The 16,201-nt window shown below is 40.7% G+C and overlaps 3 protein-coding genes across 3 annotated transcripts; 1 reads left to right on the plus strand and 2 right to left on the minus strand.

Moving 5' to 3' along the window:
• Nucleotides 1-265: 265 nt before the first annotated feature.
• Nucleotides 266-1,602, minus strand: LOC145895990 (G-protein coupled receptor GRL101-like). The gene is made up of 5 exons (XM_082984756.1): nucleotides 1,573-1,602; nucleotides 1,063-1,498; nucleotides 819-996; nucleotides 535-746; nucleotides 266-477 (listed from the first exon to the last, which is right to left on the minus strand). Exons 1-5 carry the CDS (start codon nucleotides 1,600-1,602, stop codon nucleotides 266-268), a joined length of 1,068 nt encoding a protein of 355 aa, XP_082840882.1.
• A 2,266-nt stretch (nucleotides 1,603-3,868) lies between these two features.
• Nucleotides 3,869-4,918, plus strand: LOC145895991 (uncharacterized). The gene has a single exon (XM_082984757.1). It carries the CDS (start codon nucleotides 3,869-3,871, stop codon nucleotides 4,916-4,918), a length of 1,050 nt encoding a protein of 349 aa, XP_082840883.1.
• A 7,381-nt stretch (nucleotides 4,919-12,299) lies between these two features.
• Nucleotides 12,300-13,097, minus strand: LOC145895992 (uncharacterized). The gene has a single exon (XM_082984759.1). The coding sequence runs from the start codon at nucleotides 13,095-13,097 to the stop codon at nucleotides 12,300-12,302; it is 798 nt and encodes a 265-aa protein (XP_082840885.1).
• Nucleotides 13,098-16,201: the final 3,104 nt, after the last annotated feature.

Genomic DNA, 16,201 nt, shown 5'->3' on the forward strand with positions numbered 1-16,201 from the left:
AACTTGTACCTCATCACAATTCACAAGTTCAAGAATACACACACTTTTACCCTCTCAACACTGTGTTTATTGATAACAACAACAAGTAGCACAAAATATTCACAGTTGCAGAAAACAAAACAATTGTCAACATTTTCAAAGTTACATTTTCATAGACAGCATTAACACTTCAACCAATTACTGACCATAGGAAGTTACTTTAATTAAGTCTGGACAACCGTTGTTGGGAATAATATTGAAATAACCACAAATATTTGATACGACGTCAATGAAGAAAGATTTTTGAAAGCGATTCTATAGCAAAGGAGTAGATGAGGGGATTTAGAGAGCTGTTGATGGGGAGTAGGATGATTGCTGACACAGCGTACATCACTGGAGGCATAGGGACTCCACCGAAGTTTACAAATGCCATGATTGAAATTGGAACCCAGCAAAAAAAATCGGTAAATATCAGTCGAAGGATTTTCTTTTGCATTTCTGCAGAAACAAACAGCATTAATGGTATAATATGTCTGCAAATACGAATGTGCTTACCTTTGTTTTGTTTTGCAGCCCTTCCATCTCTTGGTCTCTCGTTCACTTTCCTGGCACTGGCAGTTGTCTTCTTGTATATCCAAAAATACGTAATTGCCACGAACATGAAGGCCAGGAAGTTAAGAGTAATGATGGCGATTGAATATCCCCATGCCTTGTCGTTGGTCGTTACATAAAGTTTGCTGATGCAAACACTGCTGCTGCTGTAATATCTACACATAAACAATTTTGTAGCGATAAATTTCGCGCTAAGAAAAAAAGATTTTGCGCGAATAAAAACGAACCCCAAATATCCAGAAATATCAAATAGCTCAGTGTAATTGTAATCCTCAAGAATATCCATAAAATCCATCCACGAATTTGCATCATTCACTCGCATGAGGGCAGTGTTGAGTACTTGGGAATCGTTGCTTGTGAAGTTGTGTTGGAAAGTTACAAATCGATCCATGAAGTTATGCATTCCTGTAAACGCAGCGCTAGTGTCATTCGAAACTGGTTTCACCACCAACATCAACGACAATTTCTTACTAGAAAAGTCGACTGCAACATTGTCAAAAAACGGATTCTCATTCATCCAAGCTTTGGTTTCAAACAAATGTTGAAGTTGAGTTGTGAGTGGAACAAAAGCAATTGTAAACGAGAATGCCCAGGAGAGGATAATGGAAAGGATGACAGTTTTCAATTCCGGTTTCAAGGATGCATCGAATGGCTGAAACACAAGAGAAACACATGTTTTCATTGAAATGAATAAGTTAGCAAGCTCAGCGGTCCTTAATCTCCAAATAAGGTCATTGGCACAATAATTTCCGGAGTATCTGACACCAGCGGCGCCCAGCATGATCAGATAAACTCCCATGAGTAGATCGGAAACGGATAGATTCAAAACGAGCAGATGGTTTGTGCGAAATGCTGCAGATTGTGATTCTGTCGTCGCCAACGTTTTGCCTTCCATCACCATGACAACCTCAAAAACAATTTTTTTTTTACACACATCATCATATTGTTCAACCAGGCCAGAAAAAGACCGGTTAAATTTACCAAATTTCCGGCAATGGCGAGCATCCCCATTATCCACACAATGGCTCGTAGAAATGGGTTTGCAATCAACTCGTATCGTGATGAAAATATGTTTTCGTTGATCACTTTTGTGTTTGTTGGGCACTCGTCTGACCAATCAGAGCAGTCGCCGACTCCATTAAACTTCTGTGAATTGAAGAAAACTTTTTAATTCGGTATTAAAATCGTGTTGCGAAATTACTGTTTGATGTTTAATTGGTGAGCAGATTACAACAAACTTTCCATAAACTTAACGGTTGGCAAAAAGATTAGAAAAAATCAAAGTAAATAAAATTATGTTAATTATTAACATGTGTTTACCTTCTCCTTCTTAACGAACAATGGATGTTTGTTTTCGCAATAAAACCTTCCGTCTTTTGTGCAGTTTATTTCGTCACTTTGATCATCGCAGTTAATTGTGAGGTCACAAACATCCGATTCGTTGACAGAAATCTAATTTTTACGAAACGTTTTTTTTTTGTTTCTGTCACAACGACACAAATTATATGGAATTGTAAAAGTTATTAGTAAAGCATGTATTTAACTGACGTTGTTGACATCATTGTGAATAAATAATGGATATTGTGGGCAACAATACATAATTGGAAATAGATAATTAATATTGGAAAACAAGTAATAAAAAAATTCCTTCAGTTCTAATTAACAATGGAAATTAGTTGTTGTTAAAACATTAGAACAGCAGTTGTAAACTACAAATGTTGTCAGCAACGGATATTTTTACTTTAGCTCCGTCCAACGTTGGACAGTAGAATCTTCCTTCCTTTGTGCAGTTTTGTTCTGGATATTCGTCAGTTTCATCCTTGCAATCGATGAAACCGTCGCATACTTTGGACATAGGGATATTGAGAAGTCCGTCTTTTGTGTTGCACTGTTTCCGATGTTTGCAAAATTGAGGATCTTCATCGTGGCCGAATCGTCGATGTTTCTCATAATTGTAGATCTGAGCACCGCAATCCCGCCTCCCATTGCACAATTGTTTGTTGTCGAGCGTCCACGTCCTTATTTTCTGTGCAAAACACATCACGTGGTTCCTGGTATGTTTTTGTGCGAACGATTTGTTGCTCATGCTGGAAGAAATATTTTTGTTATTTTAAACGAATTTTTTCGTTAGTATTGTAATTCTTGTCAGGATTTCGTGGTTGTTACATGAGGTATCGTTAACAACTGCTGCTCTGCTTCTGTTATTATTTCATGCTGGAAATTAAGTACATTCTACTGCCTGCTGGATGTGTGTGTTTTAATGTTTTCACTTGTTGTATCTTTGTTGTTTTTAGAATACTGATGATGTTCTAAGTACGAAATATATGTTTTCTCACAATTACGTGTCTTGGATGATTGCGTAATAATCTACGTCATTCCTAGTAATCACGTTTCCAACCTCATATATTTTCTTTACCCCAAACTTCAACGCTTTACTGATCCAAACTTCACTATAGATCACACAGCAAAGATGATGAACAGATAAACTTTTGGCACCTGTCGGTAAGAAATAGTGTAACAGTGTAACTCTGTTTTGAGTTTTGGCCACATTTTACACTACTTTTGGCATCTAAGCTGTTTTGTGCAACTAAATTACTCCACACATGCCAACATTGCAACTTCTGTTAAACTCTGTACGTAGAGATCCACCGACTGAGTTACGACCTAAATAAAATAATTGTGTTTTTGACGCATTTTTTGTTGTGAACCGCAAAAATTATGCGGGCAAAACTTCGACCACCCCAGACCTAAAAGTGTTGTGCATTAAATCATTTGACTAATACGCTGGGATATTCGTACTTTTCACTTCGAATTGATGATAAATCTGTTATCGGGTAACTCACATATTTCAATTCACATTGGCGCGACACAAATTAAATCTACAATATAAGAAATGAATGAAAATGTTACAAAGTGGAAGTCCTGCTTGGATATTTAGACGACAATGTCGCTGTGGGTTTCACCATAGCTGCACTGATGAAACTTATTAGGTCGAAACAGTCGCCATCTCCCTGCAGCTCACTTTGTGCCTTAGGGCGTGCTCAAATTGGTGTGGCCCCCATCAATATGTGTTAAATTAGTGACGTAAATTAACATCATAGGCCAAAACTTTTCTAATTGGCAGATAAAGTTAACTATGGATCCAAATTGTTGCAGAATGCGAGACTAAGTCTCTGGTGGGATGTGGCCACATGCGGCGCTCTTGATATACTGTTTAACCTAGCAACCACCTTATGTAACATAACCATTCTACCTGTAGTGTGCGGACGTGCGAGAAATGGCAGAAAAGCCAAGTTACGCGCAAGTAGCATATAAAAAGTCGGCCGAATGGAGAAGGCCAAACTGTTTAAGTTTGAAGGCGGAAGGCATTTTGAAAAGAGAAAATGTGTTAGAAACTCTTAATAATCTACAGTACTCAATCAAAAAGCTTACTGGAATAGCTGAAATGAGGGGAAACTCTTTTGACATCACCTGTACATCTAGAGAACATGTGCTCGACCTATATGCAAAGCTTAGTACCCTAGAAGGGATAAAACACCTACGACTTTATGAAAGCGACAAAGTTAATGTCGCTGTAGGATGGGTTCCAATACCCTTTCCAAACCAGGCAATCGCAGAAGAGTTGACAGAGAAATATGGGAATGTTTCCAAGATGATACATCGTAAAGGAAGAGAAGGTTTGCTTTCAGGCATGCGTATCGCCACAATGAATGTATCCGACCTAGAAGATAACCCAATCCCAAGCTACATTAGAATTTTGAACTGCGAATTTTATGTTACCTACCATGGTCAGGTAGCAACCTGTAAATACTGCGGGGAAAAGGGTCACAAACAATTCGTTTGCCCAAAACGTAAATTGGATTTCCCAGAGCTTGCAAATGTTCAGCCATCAAAACGTGCAAACACATCAGAATTGAAGCAAAAGCAAGGTAACAAAAATCCCGGAGCACCAGGTGCAAGTCAGGAGCAACCTGATAAGAAAGCTGCGACTACAACTGATAAGAGCCCAAAGGGCGATAGTGCCAAAGTGCCAAACACTGTAGCTGATTACAACTTGACCGATGAGTTCCAAGCCACGGAATCACCTCACGCAAGCACGCCCATCGATAAGCGGACCACCAGAAAACGACCAACAAGAAGCCCTGAAGACCTGCCTAAAAGCAAGTCAATTAGTCTTTGCGAAAGCGTAATTTCCTTGAACTGTCCAGAATGTAAAGAGGAAATCTTGGTTACCTCCAAATCTAAATCAACACGCTGCTGGGGATGCTCGAAAGAATGGACTGTGGCGGTACAATGTTGCAGAGATGAACTGTTCCTTGGGGAGTAAAGTCTGCAAATGTCCGACATGTCGAAGCACAATGCGGCTTATGCCATGTTGTCAGGACTTTCAACCAGAATTCCGAAAGGAGGAGGGCACCTTCGAATGTAACCAATGCGAAAGGTACTCTACCATATGTGTCTGTAACGCGATGAATCGCGTCCCTAAGTCAACGATGAGCATTGAGTGTTGTAATGCTGTGTGTAAACATAAAATAATTAACTGTGACTGTGGCAAAGTATTTGCGCAGCTCATAAACCCTGGCGAACCCTTTCGTTGTCCGTGCGGCATGGAATTTGAGTGGGACATCGAGATTGGACTGAAAAAATATTAAATAATGTCATAATGGCGTCCCATATTGTTCCCTTTAATGTTCGGGGCCTAAACATGACTATTAAACGAAAATCGGTGTTTAACTTTTTGCGTCGCAAGTGTCACATTGCTTTTTTGCAAGAGACCCATTCCAGTCCTGACAACGCGAAATTATGGCAACTAGAATGGGGCGGGGAAGCTATTTGGTCACATGGCAATAGGAGCAGCAGGGGAGTAGGAATCCTGTTCAACAAAGGCCTCTCTTATACGTTAAAAAACACCGTATCCGATCGCGATGGCCGATTCATTTTGGCTGAAATAGAAATTAACTCCAAAACAATAACCCTAGCTAATGTTTACGCACGCAACAACGACTCCCCAGAATATTTCCACAACCTATTCGCAGAACTGTCAAACTTTTCTGGTGCGCCAGTTATAATGGGGGGGGATTTTAACCTAGCATTTGACCCCAGACTTGATAAAACCGGAAACGCCCATCACCCCAACAAACGAGCAAAGGAGGCCTTACAAAACTACATGCAACACTCGAATCTTACCGACATTTTTCGATTTAAATTTCCCTCAACAAAAAAATTCTCCCGCACTCAGAAATCGCCACTGTCACTATCACGAATTGACTTTTTTCTTGTCAATCGCAGCTTAATTAGCGACGTAGTAAACGTTGACATTGTCCCAGGAATTATGTCAGATCACAGTGTGCTAACCTTAGATGTTGCAATAAACCCATCTCCGAAAGGAAGGGGCTACTGGAAGCTAAATACTATGCATTTAAAAGATGAAAAATACAGGGCAACAATCAGGAAAGTCATCAACAACTTCATTCTTGAAAACCCAGAAACAGACACAAATCCCCACACCAGATGGGACGCATTAAAAGCAGTAATTCGGGGTGAGTCGATCCGATTTGCGGCCGTATTAAAGCGCAAATTAACCGTCAAACATAACGCCTTAGAGAAACAAATTACGTCACTGGAAACTGAGATAACCAACCTACAAGGGGACGATAAACAGAAGCGAGTCGAAGCACTTTCAAAAGCTAAAGGAAACTTGGACACCCTTTTAGAGCGACAAACAAAAAGTGCTATTATTCGGAGTAGGGTACGTTGGGCAGAAGAAGGAGAAAAAAACACAAAATACTTCCTGAACTTAGAAAAACGACATGTCGCAAAAAAAACCATCTCTAGATTATTGATCAACGGGACTATATCCACTGACCATAAATTAATACTGAATAACCTAGCTGGCTTTTATACCCACCTGTATGAGAAACCTCCATGTTCGACTCCAAACACCCTGCTGACAAGTAACCTAGAAAAGCTTGCGCTGCCAAAAATTACTTGCGAACAAGCGGAAAAACTGAATGAGGAGACAACGGAAGCGGAATTTTTAAATGTGATTAAAACCATGCAAAAAAACAAATCGCCAGGCTTGGATGGCTTCCCGGTTGAATTTTACAAGATATTTTGGGATGATATCAAACTGGTCTACCTAAATGCATGGAAGTTTACGGTTGAAACCGGTAAAATGTCCGCGAGCCAATCTGAAGGACTCATCACCCTAATTCCCAAACCAGGTAAAGACCTTTTACAGGCCCAAAATTATCGCCCAATAACCCTGCTAAACGTTGACTATAAGATCGCCGCCAAAGTGATTAACACAAGAATACGCGGTGTTATCGACGATATCGTATCCAACGACCAAAACGGCTTTCTTCCACACCGCTATATAGGAACAAATATCCGGTTGCTGTTCGACATGATTGACAGTACGGACCATTACCGCGTTCCTGGGGCAGTACTGTCTTTAGATATTTATAAAGCCTTTGACACTTTAAGGTGGGAATTTATCTACGCAACTCTCTCTGCGTTCGGGTTCGGAGTCAGATTTGTCAATCTCATTAAATGCTTTTACCAAAATGCCTCTGCGAGAGTCACCAATAGCAACTTTCTCTCAGAATCTTTTGACATAGAACGTGGCGTCAGACAGGGAGACCCACTCTCCCCAACGTTATTCGTGCTCTGCATCGAATGCCTAGCAACTGCGCTTAGACAGGGTGATTTTGAAGGCATACGACTAAACGACAAAGAATACAAAACATCCTTATTTACGGATGATACACTCGTTTTTACTAAAGGTTCTGATGCGGATTTCACCAAAATCTTTCAAATTTTAGAGGAGTTCGGCGAAATGACAGGTTGCAAAGTAAATATGGAAAAGTCCTGTGCCTTTTTCATAGGTCCAAATCGCTCAAACCATCACAAACCATTTCAAAAGGATGGTCTTCAATGGCCCTCGGAATCTATTAAGTACCTTGGGGTTAGAATACCACTCACAAAATACAAAGATGAGGAACTTATCGAACTAAACTTTTCTCCGGCACTAAAAAAAGCGAACATAGTAATGAACCTTTGGGCGACCAGAGGATTGACCCTTCTCGGCAAAATAACAATAGCTAAGAGTCTCATTATACCTCTATTGACATATAAACTGTGCGTCCTACCAGTGATCATCCCAAAAAAGTGCATTTGTAAAATCGACCGAGCCTTATTTAAATTTATATGGGGCTCATCTTGGGAACGAATTAAAAGAGTGAACCTGTGTAAAAGTTTGGATAACGGTGGGGCGGGCATGATACATATTGAGAACTATATGTTGGCTCTAAAATTTAAAGCGCTCAGGGAATTATTTTGCGAGGAAACAAAAAATATAACGGGTCTTCAAACTCCATTCTTACACCCAAACAGATTGGAGACACTTTTAAACGCGACGGTCGGCCCATCTAGTACAATCTTGAGGAGCATCATCCCATTGAGAACCCTCCGTTGTAACATAAACATTGCGAAATCAATCCTGAGCAAAAACCCCGACCACGCATGCAACAGACCTCTCTGGCTCAACAAAGCATTAAAAAAACGCAGTAAACCCTTCTATTTCGAAACATTTATAGACGCGGGAGTAATGGCCCACAACGACCTACTAGACCACAATGGGGAATATTTGAAATATGATGCACTTACTACAAAATTTAGTCTTGACCCAAGTACAACAGATTTCACTAAGTTTCTCAAGCTTATAGCATGCATGCCCGAGGAGTGGGACAATGGACCAGTGCCTTCACATAAAAACCTAACAGACGTTTTAAAAAATATCTTGACACATTGCGAGAGCACAAAGGCTTTGTATTCGTGGCTTCAAACCGCCAATATAATTCAACCCAAAGCACAAGCTGTATGGGAATCCTTAGTCAATGACAGAGTACCTTGGAGGCAAATATATAAAAATATACCGCAAGCTACAGTGGAAACTAAATTAATAAGTTTTCAAATTAAGCTAAATCTCAGGGCCATTGTGACCAATAAAAAGTTAAAAGATCTGAAGTTTATAGAAACAGGTTCATGTGTCTTTTGCGAAAATGCCGAGAAAACGGTTTTACATTTATTTGTAAATTGTCCTATCGCAGCACATTACTGGGAAAATGTATGCAGTTGGCTAAGCGCTAAACTTCGTGTACCTTTGTATTTTTCTCGTGCGCATTTACTGTTTGGTAGACATGAAAATAACAATATTTTTGAATGCTTTTTAAATTGCGCTCTTCTTTGTGCCAGATTTGTGATTTATCGATGCAAATACGGTAAGAGGAAACCAACAATAACAGAATTCGTAAATATGTTGCAAAAAACAAGATCTATAGAACTAAACATCGCCAGTGAAAAATACCGTAGCGAAACGAATTATTACAGAAGAAAGTGGTCCTACGCTGCTTGAAGCATATACCCAAATAATTTGACTCTCTTTTGCTGATTTCTCGCCATTGTGTTTAACCATTGTTTTTTGTCTTCTTGCTTAGCCTTTTCTTCAATTGTACGCCTTTAGCGTCCTTTTTCAATAAAAAAAAAAAAAAAAAAAAAAACTTATGTAACATAACTTGGTTTGTGCCAGTACTCGACTGCCAAGTGATAAGACGGTACTTTGCGTATCTAACACAAACATCTATGAGTAAATACATGCGTTTAATTTGCAGCTTTACGTCGTGATTAAAACTGAGCAATAACTGAACCGGAACAGAATTTCCGCAACAGGTTCCTATTTTAATTCTTAGTTGCGCTCACTGCATACCGAAGTCACGTGTTTAGAGCAGTGTGACGTAAGTAACCGAACTCAAACTTCCGGTTTTTCACATGGAATACAGAAGATCGCCGTTTTAGTTTATTATGTTAAAATGCTGCTACCGTCAAATAAGTTCATTTACTGCATTCCACCAATCCATTCCGTTGTGTTTGGTGCTCTGTGTTCCACAAACGTGTTACATACTACACTAAACAATACTTGTAAGGCAACAAATAACCCGTTCGGACGATGTAGGTCAAAATCTTTACGCAGTATTGAACACGTTTTAAATTAAAGTTTATGCAACAACTTATAGTTGATACTGAAGCGAGCTGCTCTTTATTCTTCGAGCGTGTATGTAAAACTAACGCAATACGAGAGAACGTTAGAAAGAAGGCAACATATCCGCTGCGTTACACTCCGCCACACAACCCCTCTCCAGAATCGCACAGGTGGGCGAACAATACGACGAAAAAGATATCGTTATACAATCTGGAAAATGCGTTCGAGAAATACGAGGCGGGAAATGATGGTTTCACGCATGTCATTCTGCTGCAAGTTGGTACGCTTGGGAGGTCTGCCCCGTTTGGGCGGTTGTGCCACTGCAACCGGCTCGGCGAGTTACACGAGATCCAGTTCGATTCTGTCCACGGAAACTGGCGTTCAACCAAATCTGGCATGCACTGCCCACCTTGTAAGTGTTAAAGGTGTGCGATGCTTGTCCGTTCGAAGAAACGCATAACGACACGTTCGGAGGTCCTTCGGCAGTGCCACCTGCACATTGGCGTGGCGTGTATGGGGTTGGTAGAATCTGACGCACTGTCTCCTGCAAGTTGTTCAGGTTTGGGAGACTCAAGATGCCCATGTACAGCGGTGAAGCTGAATGCCAAGAAGGACGTGAAGTTGATCCACAGCTTGGACGGGAACCAACTTGGATCGGGGTCGGATGAAATGTCAAGGGGTATTATGCGCACGTTTTGGTTAATGTGGTAGCATTAGGCATTGGCACAGCTTCGGGCCGTCGCGTGAAACGATTGAAATTCGTAAGCAAGTACATGCATCCTTGCGACGGCGGTAATGGTCACACAATGTCTATGTTTAGGTGGGAAAAAAAGCTTATATGCACGTGGATAATCCATTAGGGGGGTACGCACATGCCGGTGGACTTTGACATTTAAGACACTCTTTTGTCCTTCTGCCAACTGAAGTGTGAAGTCCATGCCACACAAATTTGGCCGCAATAAGTTTGCGCGTGGTCCTGGCAGATGGGTGAGAGACATCACATGAAAAACCTTCTTTTGACAAGACTTTGGAACTACTGGTCGAGGCTTTCCCGTTGATATGTCACAAAGGGTAGTAAGGGAATGACCGAGGCGAACATCGTCCAACCGAAGATTTGTTACCGCTGGGCGATACGCTTGCACTGCAACAAGAGCCTTTGCCATCTCGACTGACCTGCAATAACAAATCTGCTTCTCATTCCGAATTACAGCTGGCAAACGTTCCATGAACAATTCCTTGAACAGAGCCACCATTTTCACTGCCAACCAGCGCAAGCATTTCATCCATGAGGTCCGAAGGTAATTTGACAACCAAAGATGGCAGGAAGCAAATGCTTTGCTCGCACTGACGGTATTGTGGTAAATGTCACTAATAAAGTTCACAGGCTTCGCAGCAAAGGCATTGCAGCCTAGCTAGATCAGCCACTTTTCCCGACAAGTCGTAGCGTGATCTGAAAAATCAAGCTCCCGGTGAGGTTTGAACTCACGACCGTGGGCTAACCAGGCCCAACGCTCTACCAACTGAGCTACACAAGCTGTGAACCTTGTGATCAAAATACGAGAGCTGAGATCTCCAAATATAAAGGGCCTGCGCAGTGGGCGATCCTGCCTTGCTATACGGAACCATTGTATTACTTCTGCGTTGTCTCTCATAAACGTTCCTTAATTGTTTCATAGCCGATCATCTTGCGGCGGATTTTCCAGCACTTCGATTAAGCGAACGACGGTTGGCGGATCTAAAGAAGCTACCTCATGAAAATACTTTGTTGTGCCGCTCGAAATATTGCGAAGAACAAAATGTGCCTCTGCTTGCTGAAACAAAACTCTTGGCTGCGCCGTCCAAAAAGTAGGCAGCTTGACTGCATTCTGTGCTGCTGTTGTTCAATTTGCAAATCAATAACGTTTTTGAAATTCCTGTTGCTGCCAGGCATATTGCAATTAAAAAATGTACTGCTCTTCTGGCATAAACGTACTGTATTTTACGACGTTTCGTCTGCCATGCGGCGAGACTTCATCAGGTATGACGCACCAATTGCATCACACTGAAACACGCAGGGGCACAAAAGAAAAAGAAAAAAGGGGAACGTTGACACCCCTTGTCAACTCACGTGCTAGAGTCAGAGGCACCAAACATTGCAGAAGACACAACAATTACAACAAATTATTGTAAACTGCCGGAAAGAAAACACATTGTTCTTTATCGTTGACGCGACCACTATTTTTGTGGATGTGCAACGACTCAAGAAATAGCCGCTTGGCGTGGTCCAGCTCCATTTCCAGGACTTGGGCTCTATCGAAGTCAACTTTATGTCGCAATGTCACCGCATGATTGGCCAACGCAGTCTTGCTGGCTTCTTTCGATGCGACATTACGGCGATGCTCTTTCAGTCGCGTCTGGAAGGCCCTCCCGGTTTCGCCGATGTATACACCACTGCAATCCTTGCATGGTATATCGAATAGACCACCCCCTTTGGCTCGAAAGCCTCCGTAGCAATCGGTGGTGAAATTAGATTGCCAAGCGTTGTATGAGGCTTCGTGTAAACTTTTATGCCGTAATCCGACATCAATCTTCGCAATGTATCGGTAAGGCCAGGGACGTAGGGAATTACAACTGTTCCGCTAGTGGGCGTTTCATGCTTCTGGGTTAATGCCGTTCTCGCGCTTAACATCTAGGCAGGATATTGGTTTGTTCGCAGCGCATTTTTTACGACACTAATCTCTTTTGCTTGGTCTTCTAGCCTTGAAATGTGGGTCTTGGCTCTATCCATAAGCGATCTTACAACCGCCCTTTTATGTTCTATCGGGTGTGCCGAAAGAAACGAAAGGTAGCGATTCGTGTGTGTTGGTTTTCGATGAACACGAGTATTGATAACTCCATCCTTGTCCCGGTAAACTTCTACATCCAAGAAGGGTATTTTGCCACCACTCTCCTCTTCCAACGTAAACTTGATGGAATCCTCGATGCTGTTAATGTAGGTCAGGAAGTCTTGCACTTTTGCTGTATCAAGAATGGTAAACGTATCATCCACATATCGTCTCCAGTAACGCGGAGGATGCGCAAAAGTGGTAAGGGCTCTATCCTCGATAGTTTCCATGACAATATTAGCCACTACAACGGATATGGGGGAACCCATCGCCGTCCCGAACACCTGTTGGTAAAACTCACCCAGAAACGAGAAATAGGTCGCGTTTAAACACAATTTAAGTCCCTCTGCAATGTCTTCCCGGGACAAAAGCGTTCGATCCTCAAGATAATCGTCTGCTTCTAAGCGTGCCATAACAGTGGTGATTGCTAGGGATACCGGTACATTGGTGAACAATGACACCACATCAAAGGATACCATGCTGTCATGTTGCGCCACTCGTAAGCTCCGTACCTCGACTGCAAACTCGAGTGAGTTCTTCACATGGTGCGGACTATTGCCCAACAAAGGAGCGATTATTATCGCAAGAAACTTTGCAAGCATGTAGCTCGGGGAACCGGTAAACGACACAACAGGTCTTAAGGGTACGCCTGGCTTGTGCACTTTAGGAAGACCATACAAATGGGGCGTTCTGCCATCTGTGCAGTGTAACTGCCTAAATTCGCTCACTGTCAAAGCCTCACATTCCCTGTGCAAGTACCCGACAAATCGATTTACTTTCCGTTCTAAGGACAGGGTTGGGCTTCTCTTCAACTATTTGTAAGTTCTTGTATCACTTAAAATACCCCGTAGCTTATCGTTATAATCCGCTCGGTTCATAACAACCGTACGATTGCCTTTATCCGCTGGCAATATAACGATGCTTGGATTGAGTCGTTGCACATCCACAAAAATAGTGGTTGCGTCAATAACAAAGAACAATGTGTATTCTTTCCGGCAGTTTACAATAATTTGTTGTAATTGTTGTGTCTTCTACAATGTTTGGTGCCTCTGCCTCTAGCACGTGAGTTGGCAAGCGGTGTCAACGTTCCCCCTTTTTTCTTTTTCTTTTGTGCCCCTGCGTGTTTTAGTGTGATGCAATTGTTGCGTTATACCTGATGAAGTCTCGCCGCATGGCAGACGAAACGTCGTAAAATACAGTACGTTTATGCCAGAAGAGCAGTACATTTTTAAATAACGTTTTTGCTAGGTCTGGGTCACCACTAAGGCAAGCTGCTCTTTGTTCTGCGAGCGTGTGTGTAAAACTAACTCAAAGCGAGAGAACGTTACAAAGAAGGTAACATATCCGCTGCGTTACACTCCGCCACAATACATTGCATTGATGGAGGTCAAAGGAACGTAAACAACCGAGCCTTCATTATTTTATATATATAATTGATATTAATTAAAAATAAATTATAAAATAATTAATTGTTTATATAATTGACTCCGAATAAACAATAAGTTATGTATTCTCACTTACGAAACACAACCACTCCCCCTGTATGTAGTTGGTTGTTATTTTAAAATCTTCGCTCTTTTTTGGATCTTCAAGTTTCAAACATTTCTGGACTATGTCCAATTATTGCGTTTATTTCAATACTTAGGCCCGCGTTCCTTCCATGACGTCACAGAACTTTTCTGTCGCTCTCACACGATTACCTTCACATCGATTCAGTTGTATGTTAAACCTGTGGTCGCTTTAAACTAAATTTGTGTTTATTTATTTGCGGTTTAATTCTTTTACATTTTAAATTCCGTGTTTCATTCATTTTAGACTTTCACCTTTGTGTTGTTTACTCCATTTTGAAAGGACTTTACAGACTTCGCGACCAGAAACGAATATGAACTCATGCGTAGGGCGCCTCTAGTGTTCCTTTATGTTAAATATGTTTTTGTTGCTATGAAATGTTTTCACGGTGATCGTTCCGCTATCTTCATTTGTATTGAAATAATACAAGAAACAACATATCTCAACATATGGGTTATTGAATCTGCTTGGGTGTTTTACGCTCGTCCATAACTTCTTGGACAACTCAGCTAACACGAATGTAGGGAACATATTTAAGTGCTTTCACCTCAACTGGTTGGGTTTTCAGGATAAGTGGGAAAGTTGGCAGGTTTCTCATCACTTCCGTCCCCGCAACCGGAATAAGGACCACCATCACAAAAATAGTAATCCTCCACCTCCCCCCAACCATGATCGCAAGTGAACTCTGCACAAAACACATGAAAGTAAATCGGTTTAAAATATTTCTTCAACATTCATAAACCCAAGTAAATGATATTTAAAATTTAAATTTAACGAAAAACTAAAAAAAAAACAATGTAAAGTGGAATAACAACAAATATCGCTAGCTGAACTGCGTCTGCAACCTGTGTTCGTTGTTGCGTGAATGAAACGTGAGAAATCAATAAATTGTTTTGTTTTATGTAAATTAATCGAATATTCTGTTCTTCCCGCACGAACCGATAACAAATGCCTCAAGGATCGGTGGAAATTCCTGGTTTAAAGCTGGTGGATTTTGCGCATAGAAATTCATGTGCAAAATTTATTGATTTTACTGGTAGAAATCAGTGCCGCAGTCCAAACCTGTAGGATTATAAATTTTTGCACCCGCACCTTCTTTGAATAAACTGAGGGAGATTACCATTGGGTCACCTCTAAACGGTAGTTTAATAAAAACTCAAGTAACAACAAAATGCCTACTTGGAACCTGAGCTGAAGTGAGTGAGATCAGGATTCCAGCAACCACTACCTTCAACCAATACCTGATAAAACACAAAGAGTTTATATCTTACAATGTCATGTTCCTATTGTCTTTGGTCTCACAAACCTTGTTCCCATGTTTAGTCTGAAGTCAACAAGACGAATCCAACCCTGTCTCAAATCCTCCCTCTGATCAACCAACAATTGCAAAACAAAATGTTTTTAATTTGTGTAATTATTGACAAAGTCTGCTCTCTCTATAAACTATATCTTAAAGGAATATTTTTCCCCAATAAAAATCATTAATAAGGAATCCGACATTTCATGTTACTCTCAATAAAATATTCTAACCCTACATCAAAAATATTTGTCAATCTCACAAACGTTTTTCGGAAATATTTAAAACCACTTTTTCTACGTAAGCAATCTTCCAAATTGAAGGTTTGGATGCGATTTCCAAAATATAAATCTCGGCAGCAGATAGACAGACATTTTTATATAAATAATATGGATTTCTTTTACCACCTGTCATTTATAACTGGCATTTCCTTTCCTTACCTACGTCTGGTCAACATCCTGGCAAAGACGTCGTTGTGTCAAATGAGTTATCAGATGCATTAAATATTCCCAATCATTACCAACGTTGAAAAGGTTTTCCTCATCATTTGTCAATTAAAGGATTTTTATATTGGAAATACGAATATCTTAATGGTGAAGCCCACCTCCCAGAGTGTTGTAATATCAATACATTGAGAAGCACGCACCAAACACTGCTAAAAACACTCTTGTTCTATCCAACAACTCTAAAACGACCGGTTGGCTGCGAAAACATAAAAGTTGGGAATATTAAATTTAATAACTTTAAAAGTTTAATAGAGATCATAAAAAAATTGTTTGTCAATGTTTTCATTTCACTTGAAACATCCCAAGTAAAAGGATTGAAATAAACAGGTTTGTG

Source organism: Ascidia mentula, chromosome 3, assembly GCF_947561715.1.
Source record: "Ascidia mentula chromosome 3, kaAscMent1.1, whole genome shotgun sequence".
Lineage (NCBI taxonomy): Eukaryota > Metazoa > Chordata > Ascidiacea > Phlebobranchia > Ascidiidae > Ascidia > Ascidia mentula.

Bases quoted from the DNA above. Each gene is read 5' to 3' on its own strand.
- LOC145895990 (XM_082984756.1), bottom strand. From the start codon at position 1,602: ATGGGGATGCTCGCCATTGCCGGAAATTTG. The intron at 1,499-1,572 runs GTAAATTTAACC...ATTGTTTTTGAG, and splicing joins TCGCCATTGCCGGAAATTTG to GTTGTCATGGTGATGGAAGG. The intron at 478-534 runs GTAAGCACATTC...TTGTTTCTGCAG, and splicing joins GGCTGCAAAACAAAACAAAG to AAATGCAAAAGAAAATCCTT.
- LOC145895991 (XM_082984757.1), top strand. From the start codon at position 3,869: ATGGCAGAAAAGCCAAGTTACGCGCAAGTAGCATATAAAAAGTCGGCC.
- LOC145895992 (XM_082984759.1), bottom strand. From the start codon at position 13,097: ATGCTTGCAAAGTTTCTTGCGATAATAATCGCTCCTTTGTTGGGCAAT.